At 41.2% G+C, this 20,067-nt stretch overlaps 1 protein-coding gene and 1 long non-coding RNA gene across 2 annotated transcripts in view; one reads left to right on the plus strand and one right to left on the minus strand.

Annotated features, from left to right (window-relative positions):
* LOC119075409 (dynein heavy chain 7, axonemal) overlaps positions 1 to 20,067 on the plus strand; it is a 30,106-nt gene that overhangs the window by 6,885 nt on the left and 3,154 nt on the right. Inside the window, exons 6-48 of the mRNA XM_037181854.1 lie at positions 2,654 to 2,845; positions 2,906 to 2,979; positions 3,038 to 3,473; positions 3,534 to 4,118; positions 4,222 to 4,634; positions 4,736 to 5,114; positions 5,174 to 5,309; positions 6,173 to 6,312; positions 6,383 to 6,649; positions 6,710 to 6,884; positions 6,949 to 7,296; positions 7,358 to 7,674; positions 7,735 to 7,869; positions 7,922 to 8,230; positions 8,374 to 8,511; positions 8,577 to 8,756; positions 8,815 to 8,946; positions 9,006 to 9,623; positions 9,803 to 9,851; positions 9,926 to 9,984; positions 10,065 to 10,213; positions 10,278 to 10,594; positions 10,663 to 10,703; positions 10,775 to 11,203; positions 11,262 to 11,444; positions 11,499 to 11,653; positions 11,708 to 11,899; positions 12,151 to 12,590; positions 12,654 to 12,949; positions 13,004 to 13,107; positions 13,195 to 13,331; positions 13,395 to 13,515; positions 13,576 to 13,683; positions 13,740 to 14,027; positions 14,090 to 14,281; positions 16,325 to 16,548; positions 16,614 to 16,792; positions 16,854 to 17,020; positions 17,079 to 17,287; positions 17,360 to 17,539; positions 17,598 to 17,676; positions 17,737 to 18,305; positions 18,372 to 18,538. Coding sequence (XP_037037749.1) covers positions 2,654 to 2,845; positions 2,906 to 2,979; positions 3,038 to 3,473; positions 3,534 to 4,118; positions 4,222 to 4,634; positions 4,736 to 5,114; positions 5,174 to 5,309; positions 6,173 to 6,312; positions 6,383 to 6,649; positions 6,710 to 6,884; positions 6,949 to 7,296; positions 7,358 to 7,674; positions 7,735 to 7,869; positions 7,922 to 8,230; positions 8,374 to 8,511; positions 8,577 to 8,756; positions 8,815 to 8,946; positions 9,006 to 9,623; positions 9,803 to 9,851; positions 9,926 to 9,984; positions 10,065 to 10,213; positions 10,278 to 10,594; positions 10,663 to 10,703; positions 10,775 to 11,203; positions 11,262 to 11,444; positions 11,499 to 11,653; positions 11,708 to 11,899; positions 12,151 to 12,590; positions 12,654 to 12,949; positions 13,004 to 13,107; positions 13,195 to 13,331; positions 13,395 to 13,515; positions 13,576 to 13,683; positions 13,740 to 14,027; positions 14,090 to 14,281; positions 16,325 to 16,548; positions 16,614 to 16,792; positions 16,854 to 17,020; positions 17,079 to 17,287; positions 17,360 to 17,539; positions 17,598 to 17,676; positions 17,737 to 18,305; positions 18,372 to 18,538 — 10,008 coding nt within the window. The remainder of the gene's footprint in view (positions 1 to 2,653; positions 2,846 to 2,905; positions 2,980 to 3,037; positions 3,474 to 3,533; positions 4,119 to 4,221; positions 4,635 to 4,735; positions 5,115 to 5,173; positions 5,310 to 6,172; positions 6,313 to 6,382; positions 6,650 to 6,709; positions 6,885 to 6,948; positions 7,297 to 7,357; positions 7,675 to 7,734; positions 7,870 to 7,921; positions 8,231 to 8,373; positions 8,512 to 8,576; positions 8,757 to 8,814; positions 8,947 to 9,005; positions 9,624 to 9,802; positions 9,852 to 9,925; positions 9,985 to 10,064; positions 10,214 to 10,277; positions 10,595 to 10,662; positions 10,704 to 10,774; positions 11,204 to 11,261; positions 11,445 to 11,498; positions 11,654 to 11,707; positions 11,900 to 12,150; positions 12,591 to 12,653; positions 12,950 to 13,003; positions 13,108 to 13,194; positions 13,332 to 13,394; positions 13,516 to 13,575; positions 13,684 to 13,739; positions 14,028 to 14,089; positions 14,282 to 16,324; positions 16,549 to 16,613; positions 16,793 to 16,853; positions 17,021 to 17,078; positions 17,288 to 17,359; positions 17,540 to 17,597; positions 17,677 to 17,736; positions 18,306 to 18,371; positions 18,539 to 20,067) is intronic.
* LOC119075410 lies at positions 1,857 to 19,718 on the minus strand. Its single transcript, XR_005087384.1, has 3 exons — positions 19,708 to 19,718; positions 19,513 to 19,515; positions 1,857 to 1,994 (listed from the first exon to the last, which is right to left on the minus strand). It is a non-coding gene; the product is annotated as an uncharacterized LOC119075410 (long non-coding RNA).

Below are 20,067 nucleotides of genomic sequence, written 5' to 3' on the forward strand. Positions count from 1 at the left end.
ATTTGGGCCCTTGGACTAAGGCCGCTACTCGGCACTAAGTGTTTTTTGCACATAAATCGAGTAAATATCATCCGATTTTGCTAATTTATGTTTTATTTGAGAGGTAATTGAATACCCAATGGAAAGTTGGCAAAAAATTTTGGGTTTCTAAAATAATGTCGTAAATTGTTGGTTTTATTTGAGAGGTACTTCGTACGGGCTTTCGTAATTGCGCTCTGCGCAATTTTAAAAATGAACACTTTCAGTAAATTTGTCTTGCATTTTGGTAACAGACGCATTAGAGGGTTGTAGACGTATTAGAGTTCCGGGCGTATTACGACTACGGACGTATTATGGTTACGCTCCGACTGTTCTGATGCCTTGTTTTTTCGTGAATTTTTATATTAAATTCAACTTTCTACATGTGTCTGGCAGTAAAACAGAATACATTGGATGCTGCTGCGTAATTCATTAATTCTGAACCAATTTTGTGATATTCGCAAACTCACTAGCGTAGTTATGTAATAGTATTTTACATGCTACATGCGTCGAAAACCGTACTTTTCATGTTTGAAGTACGTCTGTCGACACACTCAGCATGAAAATCCATTACACAACTCGGGATAAAAATGAAAAGTCTCGTTTTGGTGTGTTTATAGACCTAGGTTTCTCATTGGATCAACAAAATTTACACGAAAACTCTACTTTTCATCTTTCGTACTATTACATAAGAAGGTACAATAGTTATTTAAATCACATAGGTCGAAAAACGATTTTTAAAAATTCAAGGTTTATGTGTGAGCTGAGAGGGTATTGTAACATGAGAATGCGAGTTTATTCAAATGTTACAATACCCTCTCAGCTCACACATACACATTGAATTTTTAAAAATCGTTTTTCGAACCGAGTCATTTAATGGCTTTTACATTCGCTTTTCATCGAAAATCACGAAAAACACCAAAAATTATCAATTTAATCCGAAACTAAGCACCAAACAAACTCAAAATATGTCGATTACTTCAGGAACACACAAAAATATTGCAACAACACGACAACGACTCTTGACAGCGTTCGTTTTTGAAGAGAGAGAAGTCATGAATGTAAATGGATTTTACATGCTTTCGAAAGTAAAACAGATTTTTTTGTTTTCCCCAGTTTTGTAATAAGTCACTTTCATCCATTGGAAAAATAAAAACATGTAATAGTCATTTGATTATCAGTTTTGGACGTTTGATTTTAGACAACTTCGCGAGTTGTCATGCGAAAGTGCCTAAAATCAATCGTCCAAACCAGATACTCCAAAAAAAAATTCAAATAAGGGGTCGAAAACCCGAGAAAAATATCGAAACTCACTCATTTTCGGCCCGACACATGAAAATAAATTTGTCATGTGTCGGAGCAAAGCACCAAGCAGGGTAATAGAAAAAAATAAAGTAGGTAATTTTGGCAGTGTCAAATGTCATTTTTATTCTATAAGATTTTTACACTCTTAAAAACGCGGTAAGAGCCAAGATATATTCGAAAAATAGGCACGAACGTTCTTTCAATGAAAATGTGATCACTGAAATGTACATTATTTTAACAAATAATCTAACATCACGTTAGCAGTCTGCATACAAATAACTAAATTACGTAACTGAATGTAAATTCTTCAATGAAAGTTAAATGAAAACCCTTCGCAGTAACCACTTTTTCGTTTTCAAATTTGCCTCCAATACGGCATCTCACGGCGACTCCTGTCTAATATAATGTAAATGGCAACTCGTACTAAAAACTACTCTATTTGACACCAAAAAATCTCTATTACCCTGCTAGGTGCTTTGGTCGGAGTCGAAAGCGGGGGTTTTGCAGAAATTTTCTCTGGTTTCCGGCTCTCACATGAAAAAATGTAAAACGCATCTGTTGTGGACGGTGGATTTTAAGCACTTTCGCTTATCGCCCTCACTTCGTTCGGGCTATAACCCGCGAAATTGTCTATAATTTACCATTTGCATCAGATACGTAAGTAACTATTACTCACTGCAATCCCTAACGCTTTGACAGAATAAAATTTTGTTGGTATTGCATCTGTTATTAACAACGACGTTAAAAATCAACGACGAGCCCTGACTAATGTTACCTTATATAATCAAAGTTCATGTTAAAAGAAATGAAGTAGAAGATTGCACATAAATAATGACTTGAAAATTATTAGAACAATTGAAGTAATAGACTCGGTAATTATACCTGTAATTCTGGTTGCTATGAAAGGTGGAGCCGACGTCTTTAATGTAGAAATATATCCTGTTGCTGCCCCAAATTCTAAATCTGTAAATTTCAATTTTGGAACCTCCCATTGACTTCACATGTTTTTCTCATCGCAACTAAAACAACAGGCAAAGCTTAAATGGCTAAATTTATCGGGAAATTAAATTAATTTGATTTATCGCGGATAAACAAAGGAATTTATGATAACCAATTAACAGGTGCTTAAAGCACATGTAACACATGCATCTGTCTCTGACGTATCAGCCGAGGTGTATGTTTTAATTTAATGGAATTGCTAGCGCAAACATTGTTGCGGAACGGGATTGGTATTGAGGGCGTAAATTAATTGCATGTTATCGATCGAATGTTGTTAGTAGAATTGGATGTGGTATCGCCGGAAGCAATACATGGTACAATAAATTTTCAGAACACAAATGCAGCCATAAAATTGACTGTACTTCTACAAGACGAGGACACGCTCATATTCACACCGAATTTTAACAAAATTCAGCACGAAATTCTACGTATGGTTGACGGTATTGTACGGTCTGTACAAACTTTTGCCAGGGTTGATTCGATCGTCATTCCTGACCTGACTGGCAATGCTGAATTGCTTAAGGTTTCAATAATTCTTCTTTCGCGTTGCGCCCGAAGTTCTTAAAAAATTCAAAAATTTCAGCCGGCAATTCCGAAGGATATCATTGACGACTGTCGTTATCGGATACAAAATTTATTGGAAGAACAACGAATCGGGTAAGATCCGATCCATTTCATTGTAGTGGAAGGAGTTTCTCATTGTTCCAACGTTTAGCCCAGAGCTTCGTTTGCAAGACTTTGACAATTATATCAGTCTGATGAACGGTCAAGATGCTGAAAAGATATTCCGATTTATGAAGGCAGACCGTCCGTTCAAAGAGTACTGTAGCTTAGTTGAGGAGTACCACGACATCGAAATGGAGATATCGATGAACGTGTGGGGTGTAATATCGATGGGTTTCTATGAATTCCATAGAACTGGGCTAATTACGACGCTGGAGATGCTGGCGCGTTATATGCAAACCGAACTGTTGAAAAAAATGGTCGGCGATCAACAGAACGGCATGGCTCAATTACAAGCGGAATATGAGGAAATTTGCGAAAATTCGTTGAGTATACCTGAGGATACGGCTAAATTGATGGAGTCCATAGCCTATGTACTGAAAACCGAGGCCGAAGTGATTCCTGTCATGGAGGATCGATTGCGAGACGTGAGTTTAACAGACAATTTTCGGGGAAAAGATCTCATAACTAACGGCAGCGATTTCTAGAATTTGTCCCACTTTCTGTGGCTGATGGATCACACGTTATACACGCCACTGGAAGTCAAGCAAAACAGCGTCACGTTCCAATTTTGCTTGAAGATGCCATCGGTATTCAAACAGAATCGGGAAATTATCGACAACAAAAAAATCGAGTACCAAGAACGGCTGAAACGGCTAATCGAACAATTCCGTCGAGATCTGGAGAGATATCGCGAAAAGGTTAAAGAGTACGAAACCTATGGCGACATTGCTCTCCTAGCCAAGTACCGAGATCAGGCTACAGTTTTGGATAAAAATTTAGTCGATGCAATGGATAAGATCGATCGAATCAACGAAGAGGAAACGGCATACGACTGGGAGACGTCACAATATCCGACGAGGAAGGAAACTCATGATCTACTAACGCCGTTCAAGAAATTATTCGATGCTGGCCAAGGTTTCATAGAACATCGCAATTTGTGGTTAAATTCACAGGTCGGCCATTTTGATCCGGAAGAGATAGAGGCGGAGATCGGGACTACGTACCGAAATGTCTTGAAGTTGGATAGAGGTTTCAGTGATAAGCCAGTGACGAAGAAACTGTGTGAAGAAGTAAGTTCTCAGGGTGTACTGAAACCGTTAGTTTCAACCACACTATGCCTAACTCCCTGTTAGAACACGTTCCCCTGCTGCAACAATTTTCCCGTTCTTTCAGATCAAAACCGTTATTGACGATTTCAAGGTGCATATGCCAATTATACAAACGCTTGGAAATCCAGGAATGAAAGGACGACATTGGGAACAAATCTCCGAAATTGTCGGCTTTCCGATTAAAGTGTCTGCCGAACTTACATTGGAGAAAATCATCGAATTCGGCTTGGAGGACTACATTGCGAGATTCCAAGTGATTTCCGACAGTGCCAGCAAGGAGAATAGCCTGGAAACGGCAATGATGAAAATGGTCGAAGAGTGGCAGGACATTTCATTTGGTGTTGTTCCGTACCGGGATACCGGAACATACATTTTACAATCGGTGGATGACATTCAAGTGTTGCTGGACGATCACATCATCAAGACTCAAACAATGAAGAATTCCCCGTACATTACCCCATTCAAAACGGAGATGTTGTAAGTATGCCATGAGCATGGCTAGGTGCTTCCTTGGAGACTAAATAGCTTTTAGTCTAACGGTGTCTCTCATTGAACCAACAATTTCGTAAATTTCACAGAGAGTGGGAAGGTAAGCTCGTTCTACTGCAAGACATATTAGACAATTGGCTTCGCGTCCAAGCGACCTGGATGTATTTGGAACCTATATTCTCCAGTCCAGACATTCAACAGCAGATGCCGGAAGAGGGACGCCGTTTCAGTGCTGTCGATAAAATTTGGAAGGAACTCATGAAAGTGGTGAATGCTGACCCAGCCGTTATGTCTGTGGTGGAGATCGAGAAAATGTCCGAAAAATTGAAGAAAGCGTTCAATTTGTTGGAAGTGATCCAGAAAGGTTTGAACGCATATTTAGAGAAGAAACGACTCTATTTCCCGCGATTTTTCTTCTTGTCGAACGATGAGCTGCTGGAAATACTGTCCGAAACTAAGGATCCCAAGGTTCGTTATGGCTGCACTCTCAGCTGAAATGCTGGTCACTTAACGATCATATCTTACAGCGAGTGCAACCGCATTTGAAGAAGTGTTTCGAAGGCATTGCGACATTGAATTTTACTGAGACACTGGATGTGAACACGATGCGCAGTAGCGAGGGCGAAGAAATTGAATTAGTCGAAACAATATCGACGGCCAAAGGTGTGTTGCTTTCACATTTTTGTTTGTAAGTTGAGTTAGGACTTGGGAACCGAAGCAGTTTGATTCTTTCTGTAACATTCCCTTCATTTCCACTCCAAGTTTGACGTAGCCATTGAACTTTATCTGAAAGTTTTCATTTCTCCTGTCGATCGTTTCTCATCCCAACGAGATTTCTGTTCCGATTCTTTGAAAAGTAATCCTCCCGTCTTGACTTCGGCATCGGTTTCAGAAGGGTAGTTGTTAGAATAGATGTGGTTCTGTGTTGACTCATCCACAGTATGTGCTCGCAAGTTATAAGGTTAAGGCATTTTGCCTCGAAAGTAAATGTAGCTCATACATTTGAGACACAAAGGGGAATGAATTGTTCAACGTTAAGCGGTTGAATTCGTTAAACACAATTATGGTCTTAGAAACGGCTAACCATCTGTTATCGATAGCAGCAAAAAATAGCAATGAGCCCTGCCAGACTTTGTGTCATTTTATGTAGCAAAACGTAAGTTTGAACAATTGAAGTAAAAGATTTTGTATCAAACATGATCAGGCGATACTTAAACAGATGAAGTAGCAGATTCAGTGATTACAGCACGCTGTGGTTGCTCTTAAAATGCATAAATTTAAAGAATTTATTTCATCTGTTATTAGATAGGTTGGGACGGTCAATTTTTGCTCATCAACAACATCGGACGCTCTGCAAATTTTGCGATCTATTGTTTTCAATCAACGCACTGCAAAGTGCGTTGTTTCAATACAAAAGATGCAAACACTCCTCCTATTCATATAACAGTGCTGTTAGCTCTTCGAACCCCATATGCCTAGTTCGGGCCTGGTCTTTAGTCGGGTTAACGAAATTTCTCAAATTTCAGCGAAAGGACAAGTGGAAAAGTGGCTCTTCGAATTGGAAGGCATCATGAAGAAGAGTGTTCATCGCAAAGTGAAGGAATCGCTCGAAAGTTATCCGGACGTTGAACGACATAAATGGGTTCTAATGTGGCCAGGACAATGCGTACGATTTTTCATTTTGCAATCTCGCTCTCTCTCACTCCGTTAATTCTCGATGTTCTTGTTCCTCCCAGGTGCAAAGTATTTCTCTCACTTACTGGACGTCCGAAATAACCGACTGTTTGTTGTCGAATGCACCCAATAACAATCTGAAAGGCTATCTGGTGAGGTGCGTCGATCAAATTTCCAAGATCGTAGATCTGGTACGAGGACGATTGTCCACTCAAAATCGGATTACTCTTGGCGCACTGGTTGTATTGGATGTTCATGCACGGGACACTTTAGCTGAATTGATCGATTATAATGTTGAAAAATCGAATGATTTTCGGTGGTTGAGTCAAGTATGTTGGTTGATCCATTAGCTTAGCGGTCAACACTTATGCGACCCACTTTTCCTTCAGCTTCGATACTACTGGACTGAGATGAATTTAGTGACGAAGATGATTAATTCGACACTGAATTATGGCTATGAATATCTTGGTAACACGACTCGCCTGGTTATAACACCGCTAACGGACAGATGTTATCGAACTCTTTTCGGAGCTTTGCATCTTCATTTAGGTGGTGCACCCGAAGGTAAAATTGCAAAATTGTGAACCGCTGTTTCCCTAGTCTCACAGGCATTTAAACTTTACCCCAGGTCCTGCCGGTACCGGAAAAACGGAAACTACGAAAGATTTAGCGAAAGCGGTGGCCAAGCAATGTGTCGTCTTCAATTGTTCCGACGGATTGGATTACATTGCACTGGGAAAGTTTTTCAAAGGTCTCGCATCATGCGGTGCCTGGTCGTGTTTCGATGAATTTAACCGTATCGATCTGGAGGTGTTGTCAGTGGTGGCACAGCAAATTTTGACTATCCAACGTGGCATCAATTCCGGATCACCGACGTTAATGTTTGAAGGGACTGTGCTACAACTGGATCCCACATGCGCTACGTTCATTACAATGAATCCGGGCTACGCGGGACGATCAGAGCTGCCCGATAATTGTGAGTAGGATTTTGGATTAGCATTCGTAAGAGGCTGTGGAATCCTCTTGTTCCATTTCAGTGAAGGCTTTGTTCAGATCAGTGGCTATGATGGTGCCCGATTATGCATTAATCGCTGAAATCGAATTGTACTCCTTCGGTTACTTGAACGCCAAACCGTTAGCCATAAAAATAGTGGCCACGTACCGACTGTGCTCGGAACAGTTGAGTACACAGCCTCATTATGATTATGGTATGCGTGCCGTAAAGTCTGTATTGAAGGCAGCCGGAGCGTTGAAACTTCGGTATCCGAATGAAATGGAGGACATTATCGTACTGAGATCCATTAAAGACGTCAATAAAGCGAAATTCTTGAGCCAGGATGTGCCGTTGTTTGCCGTATGGAACTGAGTTTTGAATTTTGATTTTTGGGAATAATTTTTGTTGATCGCTCGACAGGGAATCACAAGTGATCTATTTCCCGGCGTTAATCTACCAGAGCCAGACTATGTTGTTTTCAATCAAGCGTGCCGAGATGTCTGCGTAGCGAGCAACAAGCAGTGTACGGATTTCTTCTTGGAAAAGCTGCAACAAGTGAGTGAGGAATCTGTGTCGATTCGTCCAATTTTCCAATTCAAATTTTCAGCTCTACGAAATGATTGTCGTGAGACACGGGCTTATGATCACCGGTTATCCGTTCGGTGGTAAGACAACTGCGTATCGAGTTTTGGCCGAAGCACTGGCACTCGTGGAAGAGCGTGGTGGAATGGATGAACACAGGGCAATATTTACGGTAATCAATCCGAAGGCCATAACGATGGGTCAGTTGTATGGCCAATTCGATCCGATTTCTCATGAATGGAGCGATGGAATTTTGGCTATAAGCTACCGACAGTTTGCCATCTCAACGACATTGGATAGAAAGTGGCTTATATTCGATGGACCTGTGGATGCGGTAGATGTGTGGAGCCGTTCATAAATTACGGAACTCAAGAGGGAGTATAAGGCTTGCGTGAAAGGCGTTACGTAATTTATGAACGGCTTCTTTGCTTCGCTTCTTATCGGTCGGATTAAAACACCTTTGGAGCTTTATTCTAGGTGTGGATAGAGAATATGAACACCGTTCTTGACGACAACAAGAAGCTTTGTTTGATGTCAGGTGAAATCATTCAATTGGCGAACACAACCAATCTGATATTCGAACCCATGGACTTGGAAGCTGCGTCTCCAGCCACAGTACTCTCCTTTTCCCGTTTCTTCTTCTTCATTTCCTGCCATTATCTTATTTCTCGTAAATTCAGGTTTCTCGCTGCGGTATGATATACATGGAACCAGCATCGCTCGGTTGGGAACCGTTACTAACGTCTTGGAAAAATACACTTCCGGCAACGATTCGTGACTTTGACAAGAAGGTCATCACCGACCTGTTTATGCGATTTTGTCCGATTTTATTGTACTTCATTCGGAAGGGAGGAGTGGTTGTAAGCCAAGAGGTGAATTGGGCGAACGAGCCACTCAACTGATAGCTTATTATTGCAGGAAATGGCAACGACATCCGATTCGAATCTGATAAATTCTCTGTTGAATTTGTTCGATTGTTTCATGGATGATTACAAGGACGAGAAATACGTTGCGACTTTGGTGAATTTAGACATCAGGGCTCGGCTAGAAGTAAAACAAACTTCCCCGTCCATTCCAACGAAGTTAGTTACTCCTTTTATTCTTTTTAGGGAGTGTTCTTCTTCTCTTGCATATGGGCATTGGGAGGACCATTAAATGAAGAAAGTCGCAAAAAATTCTCCGAATTATTCCATGCTCTGCTGAGCAAAGACATTCCTGACGAAGTGTACGAAACATTCCACATTCCCGACCATCTTCGAGTGGAAAATTTGAAGAAGCCGTTCATATTCACCATCCCAAAGAATGGAACCGTTTTCGACTATCGTTACCTGAAAGAAGGCAAAGGAAAGTGGAGATTATGGTCGGATGAAGTAGCTTCGGCTCCTGCCCTACCGCGAGATATACCAGTGAATCAGATCATCATAACAACAGCCGAGACCATTCGTATAACGGCATTGCTGGACCTACTTTTAACGCATGGAAAACCACTGATGCTCGTCGGTCCAACGGGTACCGGAAAGTCTGTGTATACCATGCAGTATCTGCTGAAGGGAATCGACACTGCCCTGTACACTCAGCTATTTATGAATTTTTCGGCACAGACAACGGCTAACCAAACCCAGGACATTATTATGGGCAAATTGGATAAACGGAGGAAAGGTGTCTACGGACCACCAGTCGGCAAGAAATGCATTATATTTGTGGATGATGTGTCCATGCCATTGAAAGTAAGTTAAGACGAGTATTCTTGATGTGCCCATAACCTGACTAACAGAACAAAATTGGGACAAATCTCGAATTCCTCAACGGGAACTGAAGTTTGATTAGTGTCGAATTGTGTGGCATTTGACCTCTAACCGGGTTAATTATTCAGAAGACTAGCATTCATGAAATTTACAAATTTTAGGAAACCTATGGAGCACAGCCTCCAATCGAGTTGCTTCGTATGTGGCTGGGTAAGTTTATTGAATTAATTTGTAGCGACGACGGTAAAGAACCGAAATTTGTTAATAATTTTCTAAACGACCAGACCATTGGATTTGGTATGATCGAAAAGAGGTGACAGCGCTAAAGCTGATCGATATCCAGGTGAATCTCCTTCCATATTTCCATATTCCATTTCCTTCCATATTCCATCAATTATTGAACAATCTCCCGACTTTAAATAGATTGTAGCGGCAATGGGCCCTCCTTCGACCGGAAATACGGTAACACCAAGATTCGCACGCCACTTCAATACGGTGAGCATCGACGAATTCAGCAGTGAAACATTGGAAGCGATTTTCAGCAAAATTGTTCTGTGGCATTTGGACGCGCGGTAATTAAACAATTTTTAGTCGAGCTGCCATCAACCGATCGTTCATGGTTTCATCATTTCTCAGAGGCTTTTCCAAAGAATTTGATCCGTGTATCGAGGAAATCGTGTCGGCCACCCTGTACATTTATGTTGAAGCTCGTAAAAACCTATTGCCAACCCCGTCAAAGTGTCACTACCTGTTCAATTTGAGAGATTTCTCGAGGGTCATTCAAGGGGTACTTTTGTCGGTGCCAGAAGCAACGGAAGGAATCGATGCCATGCGAAGACTGTGGGCGCATGAAATATGCCGAGTGTATGGAGATCGTTTGGTGGATGTAACGGATAGGGAATGGTTATTCAACGCAATTTGTTTAGTAGCGCAGAATGAACTGCATACGAGTGGTACGTTGCATTATTTCAATGCTCCTTATGTAGTATCCCACCGTCGAATGATTTCGATTATATTTCAGCCAATGAATTGTTTGCCAGATTTATCGAACCCGGCCGGCAGGTAGTGTTGCTAAACTTTGCCCGGTGCTTTCCTTGTTACTGATCTTGTTCTTCCGGAAAATGATTTTTCAGCTCCAGGAAAACGATCTACGAAAATTGATGTACTGCGACTTCACGAATCCCAAAGCGGACACCAAAAACTATTTAGAAGTGCCCGACCTGGAAGAGTTGAGAAACGTCGTGGAAACGTATCTGGTGGAGTTCAATAACATGTCAAAGAAACCGATGAATTTGGTCCTGTTCCGATTTGCCATTGAACATTTATCGAGGGTGTGTCGTGTTCTAAAACAACCCCGAAGTCATGCACTGCTGATTGGTGTGGGCGGTTCGGGAAAACAATCGCTAACTCGACTGGCTGCACATATTGTTGACTATCAGATCTTTTTTGTCGAAATATCTAGGACATACGGCACCAATGAATGGCATGACGATCTGAAGACTATAATGAAGCAAGTGTCTTCGTCTGACCTGCACGGTGTCTTTCTATTCACTGACCTTCAGGTAAGAAAACTACTTCGTTCACCAACAACTCCAACCATCCAACTACTTGGATCAACAGATCAAAGAAGAATCATTTCTGGAGGACGTGAACAATTTACTCAATTCAGGCGAGGTTCCAAATCTTTTCCCAATGGAAGAGAAATTGGAAATAATCGAAAAGATGCGACAAATCGATCGACAGCGCGACAAAACCGTTCAAACCGATGGATCTCCAGCATCTCTGTTCAATTTCTTTGTTACAGTAAGCCCACCATTGATTTCGATGATTTCCCTTAATCCAACCAATGCCATTCAGGTCATACGGGAACAACTTCACATCATCCTATGTATGTCACCGATCGGTGATGCCTTCCGGAATCGGGTCAGGAAATTCCCTTCGATCGTTAACTGTTGCACAATTGATTGGTTCCAGCCGTGGCCGCCAGATGCTTTGTTGGCTGTTGCAACAAGGTATACGATCCAGTGGATGGACGTGGAACCTCAGATTCACAAGTTCTTTTGTAGATTCTTCGCGGAAGAGGATCTGACGACATTGGAAAAATCGGTAGCGATAGATATGTGCATGGAGTTCCATACATCAACGCAAACATTGTCCGATGATTTCTATCTCCGTTTGAAGCGACAAAACTACGTCACTCCAACCTCCTATTTGGAACTAATTTTTACGTTCAAAGATCTGTTAAGGACAAAACGAACGTAAGTTGTAACATTCGGTGGCGTTGAGTCACTCCCCGAAAGGCTTGGAGTAGGTCAGGTTTACCTGAACCTGACCTGGATTTACCTTAAACCTGTTATGACCTAACAGGTTTCAGAAATTCAGGTCCAGGGCAGGTGAAGTTTCAGGTAAAGCCATTTTTTGACCTCGGTCGACTGATTCCAAGCCTTAGTCACCCACCACACTCTCGCTGGTGTTATTTTTCGTTTAACAATTCTCATCTGCTCCTAAGCGCAATATTAAAGAGTAAAGAGCGCTATTTGGTTGGATTGCAACAACTCGATTCGGCAGCGCAGCAAGTGGCAATCATGCAAGATAAATTGGAGAAATTGGAGCCACAACTCAAAGTAGCTTCGGATAATGTTGCCATTCAAGTGACGCAGGTACAGGCTGCATTCGATGTGGCCGAAGTTCAGCGGCAAAATGTTAAGAAAGACGAAGCCGTCGCTATGGCAGAAAAGGATAAAGCAAGCGAAATTGCAGCAAATTGTACGATCATAATGGCCGATGCTTTACCGTTGATTCAAGAAGCGGAAGCTGCATTGAACACACTGTCGAGTGGAGACATTGCCATTTTGAAGTCGTTCAAAAGTCCTCCAGCTGCAATTAAAATAATTGGCGAAGCCATTTGCATTCTGAAGGAAACAAAACCGGAAAAGATTCCCAATCCGAGTAAGAACCAACTGTAATCTGTGTGTAACATTCAGGTGTCTAATAATGGCTTCGTTTCCGCAGGTGGCGTGGGCACGATTGAAGACTATTTCACAGCATTCAAGAAACTCGTGAACGATATCAAGTTCCTGGACAGTTTGATTAAATTCGATAAGGACAACGTTCAGGCGCCGATTATCAAAAAACTGCAAGACCGAGTACTGACCAACGAATATTTCGATCCGGAGAAAATGAAAACCGTTGCGTCAGCAGCTGAAGGCCTGTGTAAATGGGTACTGGCCATTGTGCAGTACGATAAAGTCGCCAAAATAGTCGCACCCAAACGAATCGCATTAAAGGAGGCAGAAGATGCCAGAGATGTAATCTATCACTATTTATTGCCTGGGGTAACAGAGTAACGTTTTGATTTGCAGGCTGCGACAGCAATTTTAAATTTGAAATTAGAAGAATTGGCCGTTGTTGAGAACAGTCTTGCTGAGCTGAACAGACAGCTTAACGAACAGAAAGAGGCGCTGGAGTAAGTGTCGTTGTAACTGCAGTGGACAAGGCAATTTTCCGGCTGGTCTGATGATTTCTTCAACTCTTCCTTTCATTTATTCTCTAGAGTCCTTAAGGGTGACCAAGACTTGTGCGCTAGAAAACTTCAGAGAGCAACGGACATAATTACTGGTTTAGGTGGTGAAAAGCAGCGGTGGACCGACACAGCAGCCAACCTTGGAGTAGTGTACGACACGCTAACTGGTAATTGAAAAGCTTGAGTGCAAGTCTAATCTTACAACATTTTCCTGTATAACAATCGTTCAGGTGACGTCTTGATTGCCTCGGGTGTGGTGGCATATTTGGGACCATTTACTGCAAGCTTCCGTAGCGCACAGATCAGTGAATGGGCACATAAATGTAACAGTTTGGGAATTGTGTGTAATACGTAAGACCTTCCACGCTTGCATAATGATCATTTCTGTGACAATTCATTTCCCAATTGCAGCGAATTCAATCTCGAAAAAGTTCTGGGCGATCCGGTTACCATTCGTGCTTGGAATATTTTCGGACTGCCCAACGACTCATTTTCCATCGAAAGCGCAATCATTTTGTCGTAATGTTCAGCTTAACTTTCGAGGTGTTCCAAACCTTAACAATTTGTTCACATAGAAATGCGCGCCGTTGGCCGTTGATGATCGATCCGCAGGGTCAGGCCAATAAATGGACAAAAAACTTGGAAAAGGAAAACCGTCTTTGCATCATACGATTGAACCAGCCGGACTATACGCGAGTGCTGGAGAACGCTATCCAATTTGGGCTGCCAGTTTTGTTGGAAAATATTGGCGAAGAATTGGATCCGTTGCTGGAACCAGTTTTGCTGAAACAGATTTTCCGACAAGCTGGAGCTATGTGCATAAAATTGGGAGATGCTATCATCGAATACAACAACAATTTCAGGTATTTCAGCATCACTGCTTCTTCAGCTGCTCCGGTAAACTTAAATTCTTCACTTCCATCAGATTTTATATAACAACAAAACTGAGGAATCCACACTATCTCCCTGAAGTGTCCGTGAAAGTGACGCTATTAAACTTTGTTACGACCATTCCGGGACTCCAAGATCAATTGCTGTCGACAACGGTTGCAAGAGAAAGGCCGGATCTGGAGGCCGAGAAGAACACATTGATTGTTCAAGGAGCCGCCAATAAAAAGTGAGTTGACCACCGTCTATTGATCACGATATATGTTAATATGTCCAGGGAACAGACTCTTCTCTTGATAAGCAAATTTCATTTTATTTTCATTAGTAACTTATTCAGTCAACTCCACCGGAGAGACTTTTCTTCTCCATCGGACAGTCCTGATTCTTGAAAACTCCCTTCTGTAGAATGTTCCTTCGAAGATTGTCGTCTGGCTGCCACAGTTGTTATTAAACCAAAGATTTTATCATTTTCAAGGCGTTGAGGCTAGAACTAATGCTTCTACGCACCAGAATTTTTAGCCCTGTACGAAATACTGGGGACTTATAGAACCACTATGCCGTTTGTAACAAGTTGAAGTCGAAACAGACGGTAAACGACATAAAATGGTCTAAAGTTGCTCCACTCTTCATGGTCCACCATTTTCCAAGTTCTAGAATTCAAGGAATTTGAAGGACTTCAGAGATATTTTTGGGTTCTCTTCTGGACATTTGGCATTATTGAGGTGACAGCATGATGGATACCAAAATTCTAGGACTCCACATGGTCCACCATCTTCATAGTTCTAGAATTCAAGGAATTTAAAGGATTTCAGAGATATTTTTGGGTTCTCTTTTGGAATTGTGAGATTATTGAGGTGACAATGTGTTGGTTCCCAAAATTCCACAACACCAAACCCCACATGGTCAACCATCTTCATAGTTCTAGAATTCAAGGAATTTGAAGGATTGGTGAGGTGTTTGTGGGTTCTTTTTAGGAATGTATTGGTCATCAAAATTCCAGCACTCCACTTAGTCCACCACCCTCCAAGTTCTAGAATTCGTTTTATTGAATTTACGAGATTTTTAGGATTTCCTCTGGACTGTTGGGATTTTTTAGGGGTAATAGGTTGGTTCCAAAGATTCCATCATAAATTTATGGTCCTAAGTAGTTTTCGCTACATTTTGTTTTATATGAATGGTACTTTAGCCCTAAAGGGTAGCACTAGTGTGTATAATATATCTCAGCTGTCACACTTCGTAGAAAGTCCAAAATTCGTCAAAATGAAGGTTTTGGTGCCCAATGACGAATGCTTTGAAGAATAGAATCTTCAGATCTTTTCCTTTCGAAATATCATCGTTGATACGGCTGACTGTCCTTTTCCATTTCTTTTACTTCATCATTCGAAAATTAAAAAAACTTTTTTTTGTCACTTTCCAAGAACATTTTCACTCCAATTCAATTGTGTACACAATCAACGAAAGAAGATATTGAATTTCCCGTTTTCCTTTACGATATTGAATCATCATCCAGTAGACATGGAGAGCACCATCACAATACGCTCGATGTTTTTCTTTTCTACATACGACTCACCTTTCCAACAAAAATGTCTTGCCATGGCAAAAGGAATTCAATTAGATAAATGAAAGCAATGCCAAAGAATTTCCTTTACTCCAAATGAAATGTTTCTGATTGCAACTTTGTGCTGCACAGAAGCATTCATTCCATTGAATGTAAAAGTTAATTCGATGCATTCTGCGAATTGTTTTCATTGAAATTCTACGGTAACGTCGTATGAGTGGAATACATGTCTCTCAGATGATGAAGCGGTGTGGCTTCATTTCGCTAATATTTGGCTAGACATTTTATTGCTTCGAAATGTATGCCAAGACCCGATGAGATGCTGCAAGGCTGTGATTGTAGGCTGTGATTGTGCTCTTCAGAGAATTAATGTCGCTGGCAGTCAGTAGTCACTAGTCCACACAGGTTTTGTACAAAAACAGTTGCGTAGTGTGATAGGTTTCGGTGCGGGTGCCCTGAAACACGCATCCGTTGGTCTCAATGAAGTCTGTGGTTCCGCTGCAGCCGCTTCACAAAAATATTTAAAAAGAAATGGGAACGTTAGTCTTATTACTTTTTAAATTTGGTTGTGACGCGATTGCAGCGGAACCACAGACTCCATTGGGACCAACGGACGCGTGTTTCGTACTAAGTCCACCGAAACCTATACAAAAGTTTCAAAGTAAATTGTTGCCCAGTGAACCTTCGGATATGACAAGACATTCAATTTTACAGACAACTTCAGGAGATCGAAGACCAAATTCTGGAAGTTTTGTCCGGCGAAGGAAACATTCTTGAAGACGAAACTGCCGTCCAAATACTCGGTTCATCTAAGCTAGTTGCCAATGACATAATCGAAAAACAAACCGTTGCCGAAGTGACCGAGAAACAGATTGACGTGGCCCGGTTAGCGTACACTCCAATTGCAAAGCATGCGACAACTCTATTTTTCACGACCGGTAAATCAACTAAAGCGATGTGGAATATGCACCGATATCGTCACTGCATTTTTTACTCTATTTAGCTGATCTGACCAACATCGATCCCATGTATCAGTACAGTTTGACATGGTTCATCGGGCTGTTTACAGCTGCAATCGATAATACCGATAAAGTGGATGATGTTGAGCAGCGATTGCAGGACTTGACGAAGTATTTCACGTACAGTTTATACGTTAACATTTGCCGAAGTTTATTTGAAAGGGTATCGATTGTCTTATCAACCGCTGCAATGGTTACCGCTTCATCCACCCATTCTGTTTCAGGACAAGCTTCTGTTCTCGTTAATTTTGGCCATCAACTTAAAGAGAAGCGAAGGTCAACTAGACCACAAGGAATGGATGTTTTTGCTAACTGGAGGAGTCGGTTTAGAGAATAATATTCCGATTCCAGCTGACTGGATACCTGTAAGATGTTGGGATGAGGTGGTTCGGTAATTTCACTTTTTTAATGTCGAAGATGTCGCATACTGCAACGTAAAATATTTCCAGTCTATCGGACTATGCGAATTTCAAAGGACTCTACAAACACATCACCGACAATCTCTCCCAATGGAAAGACTATTTCGATTCAAAAGAACCGCAAAATGCACGACTACCTGATCCATGGCACTCGAAACTGTCTCGTTTCCAAACATTGATCATTTTAAGGTGCTTCCGGTCCGATAAACTTGTGCCGGCTGTTCAGAATTATGTTGATGGTATGTGTGGACACTGTGGATGGGAATGGCCGCAGGTCTTCTTTTTTTTCATTTTTTCAATTCTTTTTAAAGAACAACTCGGAAAGGAATACGTCGAACCGCCACCATTTGATTTAAATGCATCGTACGCCGATTCACACTGTTGCATTCCTCTCATTTTTGTGCTTACGCCAGGTGCCGATCCCACGTCGGCTTTATTGAAATTTGCAGACGATCACGGATTTGGCAGTAGACTTTCGTCATTGTCGTTAGGTAAGTCGAGGACTGGTGTGATCGATAGTATAAAGATAAAATGCTGATGCGTTTGTAGGTCAAGGTCAAGGACCAATTGCTGTTAAAATGATCGACGAGGCTATCAAAATTGGCAGTTGGGTTGTGCTGCAAAATTGGTAATTTTGGTGAGGTCAGGCGACCAGACTTGCTCTGAAAATTCTGTTTTCTTTTCACAGTCATTTAGCACAAAGCTGGATGTCGACGCTAGAACGCATATGCGAGTCGCTTTCATCCGACACAACTCATCCCGACTTTCGATTATGGCTGACATCCTATCCAGCCGAACATTTCCCCGTGGTAGTCCTACAAAATGGCATCAAAATGACCAATGAACCACCGAAAGGTCTACGGTCGAACATCACCCGATCCTATCTCAGCGATCCGATTTGCGATCCCGAATTCTTTGAGTCGTGCAAACAATCGCCAATTTTCAAACGAATGCTGTACGCACTGTGCTTCTTCCACGGTATCGTGCAAGAACGGCGAAATTACGGTCCCATCGGTTGGAATATTTTGTACGAATTCAATGAGACGGACTTGCGTATCAGTGTGACACAGTTGATGATGTTTCTGAACGAGTATGCGGAAGTGCAATTCGAGGCGTTACGGTATCTGACCGGAGAATGTAATTACGGCGGTCGCGTTACCGATGATTGGGATCGAAGGTGTCTGAATACCATTTTGAATCGCTTCTATACCTCTGAGCTGTTGGAGAAGGGAGAGGAATATTTGTTCGATTCGTCCGGTAATTCAAGGCTATGCAACGGAGGATCGCCCTAAGTAGTTAATCGAACTGGATTTTTGTCTATAGGAGCTTACTATGCCCCAGCACGAAAGGAGTACGATGCATATTTGATTTACACGAAAGCGCTGCCGTTACTGACGAAACCGGGTGTCTTTGGACTTCATGACAATGCGGATATTACGAAAGATCAGCAGGAAACTGACACATTGTTGACGTACACGCTTAAGACTCAGGTAAATGTAGTTTGTAATGGAAAGATTTACGAGAGTTGCTTCAATGTGTCTTTTGTAATTTCTACTATGCTCTCCAAAGGATCGTACTGTAAGTTTTGTGTCTTAGTTCGATAGTTCGTAGAGACATCTTTTCTAATTTCTAATTTTTTGAATGCGTACAAAGGACTTGGTAGAGAGAAAGGTAACCAATGTCCAAATAGACCTAAGCAATGAATTTTTCATTAATTTTGTTATTTTACTAACTTACTGAAGAATCTACGGAAGTTGTTGGTAAGTTGTCATTTTTGACGTATTGCACTTTTTTGTGATGTCACAAGGCTTATTTTCAGGATTTTTTTTCTAGAATTTCAAGAATTTAAATTCTGCAAAATTCTCGGAATAGTGGAAACCACTCTGAATTCTAAAAACTTTTCAGAATTCTGTAAATTTATCGGAATTCTTGAAAATTCTGGTAGTTCCGGAAAATCCTCGGAACTCTGAGGAATTCTTGGAACTCTGGAAACTTCTGTGAATTCTAGCAACTTCTGCGAATTTTAGAAGCTTCTGCGAATTCTAGAAAATTCTAGCAACTCTGGAAAATTCTTGAAACTCTGCGAATTATCGGAATTTATGCAAATTCTTGGAATTCTTGAAAATACTAAATTCTGGAAAATTTATTGGATTCTCCGGAGTTCTGGGACATTGTATTGGATAAAACAAGACTTTACAAAAGAACTAGGCCCCATCTTTTGGATGGGTCAGATCCCTTGACTGACTGACTACTTTTCTCCAGAAGATTTTTGTAATCCGAGCAAAAAAAAATCACTCTAAAAGTATATAAAAGTATACCAGGGTATGCGTACCCTACTTTCGATACAAAACACGTATATGAGAAATTCCAGCACTTGACCATATACTGGTTCATACGTATTTTCAGTACTTAAGAGGCATCGATGATTTGCTGAAAAGTATACATTTGGGTGATTTTTAAATACTGTCTTTTGGTGATATATATCCACCAGAACCATTTTTCAAGTATGTACGACCGCAATAACGACCACGAATGTGTTAGCTTTCAATATAAAATAGATTTGGTTGTAGCAGTTTGACCAGCCCTGAGAAAACTGAGCAGTTTATGAAAATTTCGTTACACTGATCACTTTTTTCAGAACTGGTCAAGTGACTACAACCAAATCTACTTTCTGTTGAAAGCTAATACATTCGTGGTCGTTATTGCGGTCGTGTGTTTTGAAAAAAGGATTCTGATGAAAAGATACCATCAAAAAGGCAGCACGAGATACGCAAATGTAGGCTACAATTTTAGCTAAGCATCGATGTCTCTTAAGTTTTATTGTCTTCTAGCAGACCGTGGAAAGAGGCGAATTTCTTGCTTACATATTGAATAAAAATGAAACTCGTGTGATTACGGCCCTCGCTTCGCTCTGGCCGCAAAGTTCACACTCGTCCAAACTTTAATTTCTTTCTTATCATCGATATAAAGATATTACACACACAAAATTTTGGAATAAATCCTAGAATATTACTCCAGT

This window comes from Bradysia coprophila, unplaced genomic scaffold (genome assembly GCF_014529535.1).
Source record: "Bradysia coprophila strain Holo2 unplaced genomic scaffold, BU_Bcop_v1 contig_200, whole genome shotgun sequence".
NCBI lineage: Eukaryota > Metazoa > Arthropoda > Insecta > Diptera > Sciaridae > Bradysia > Bradysia coprophila.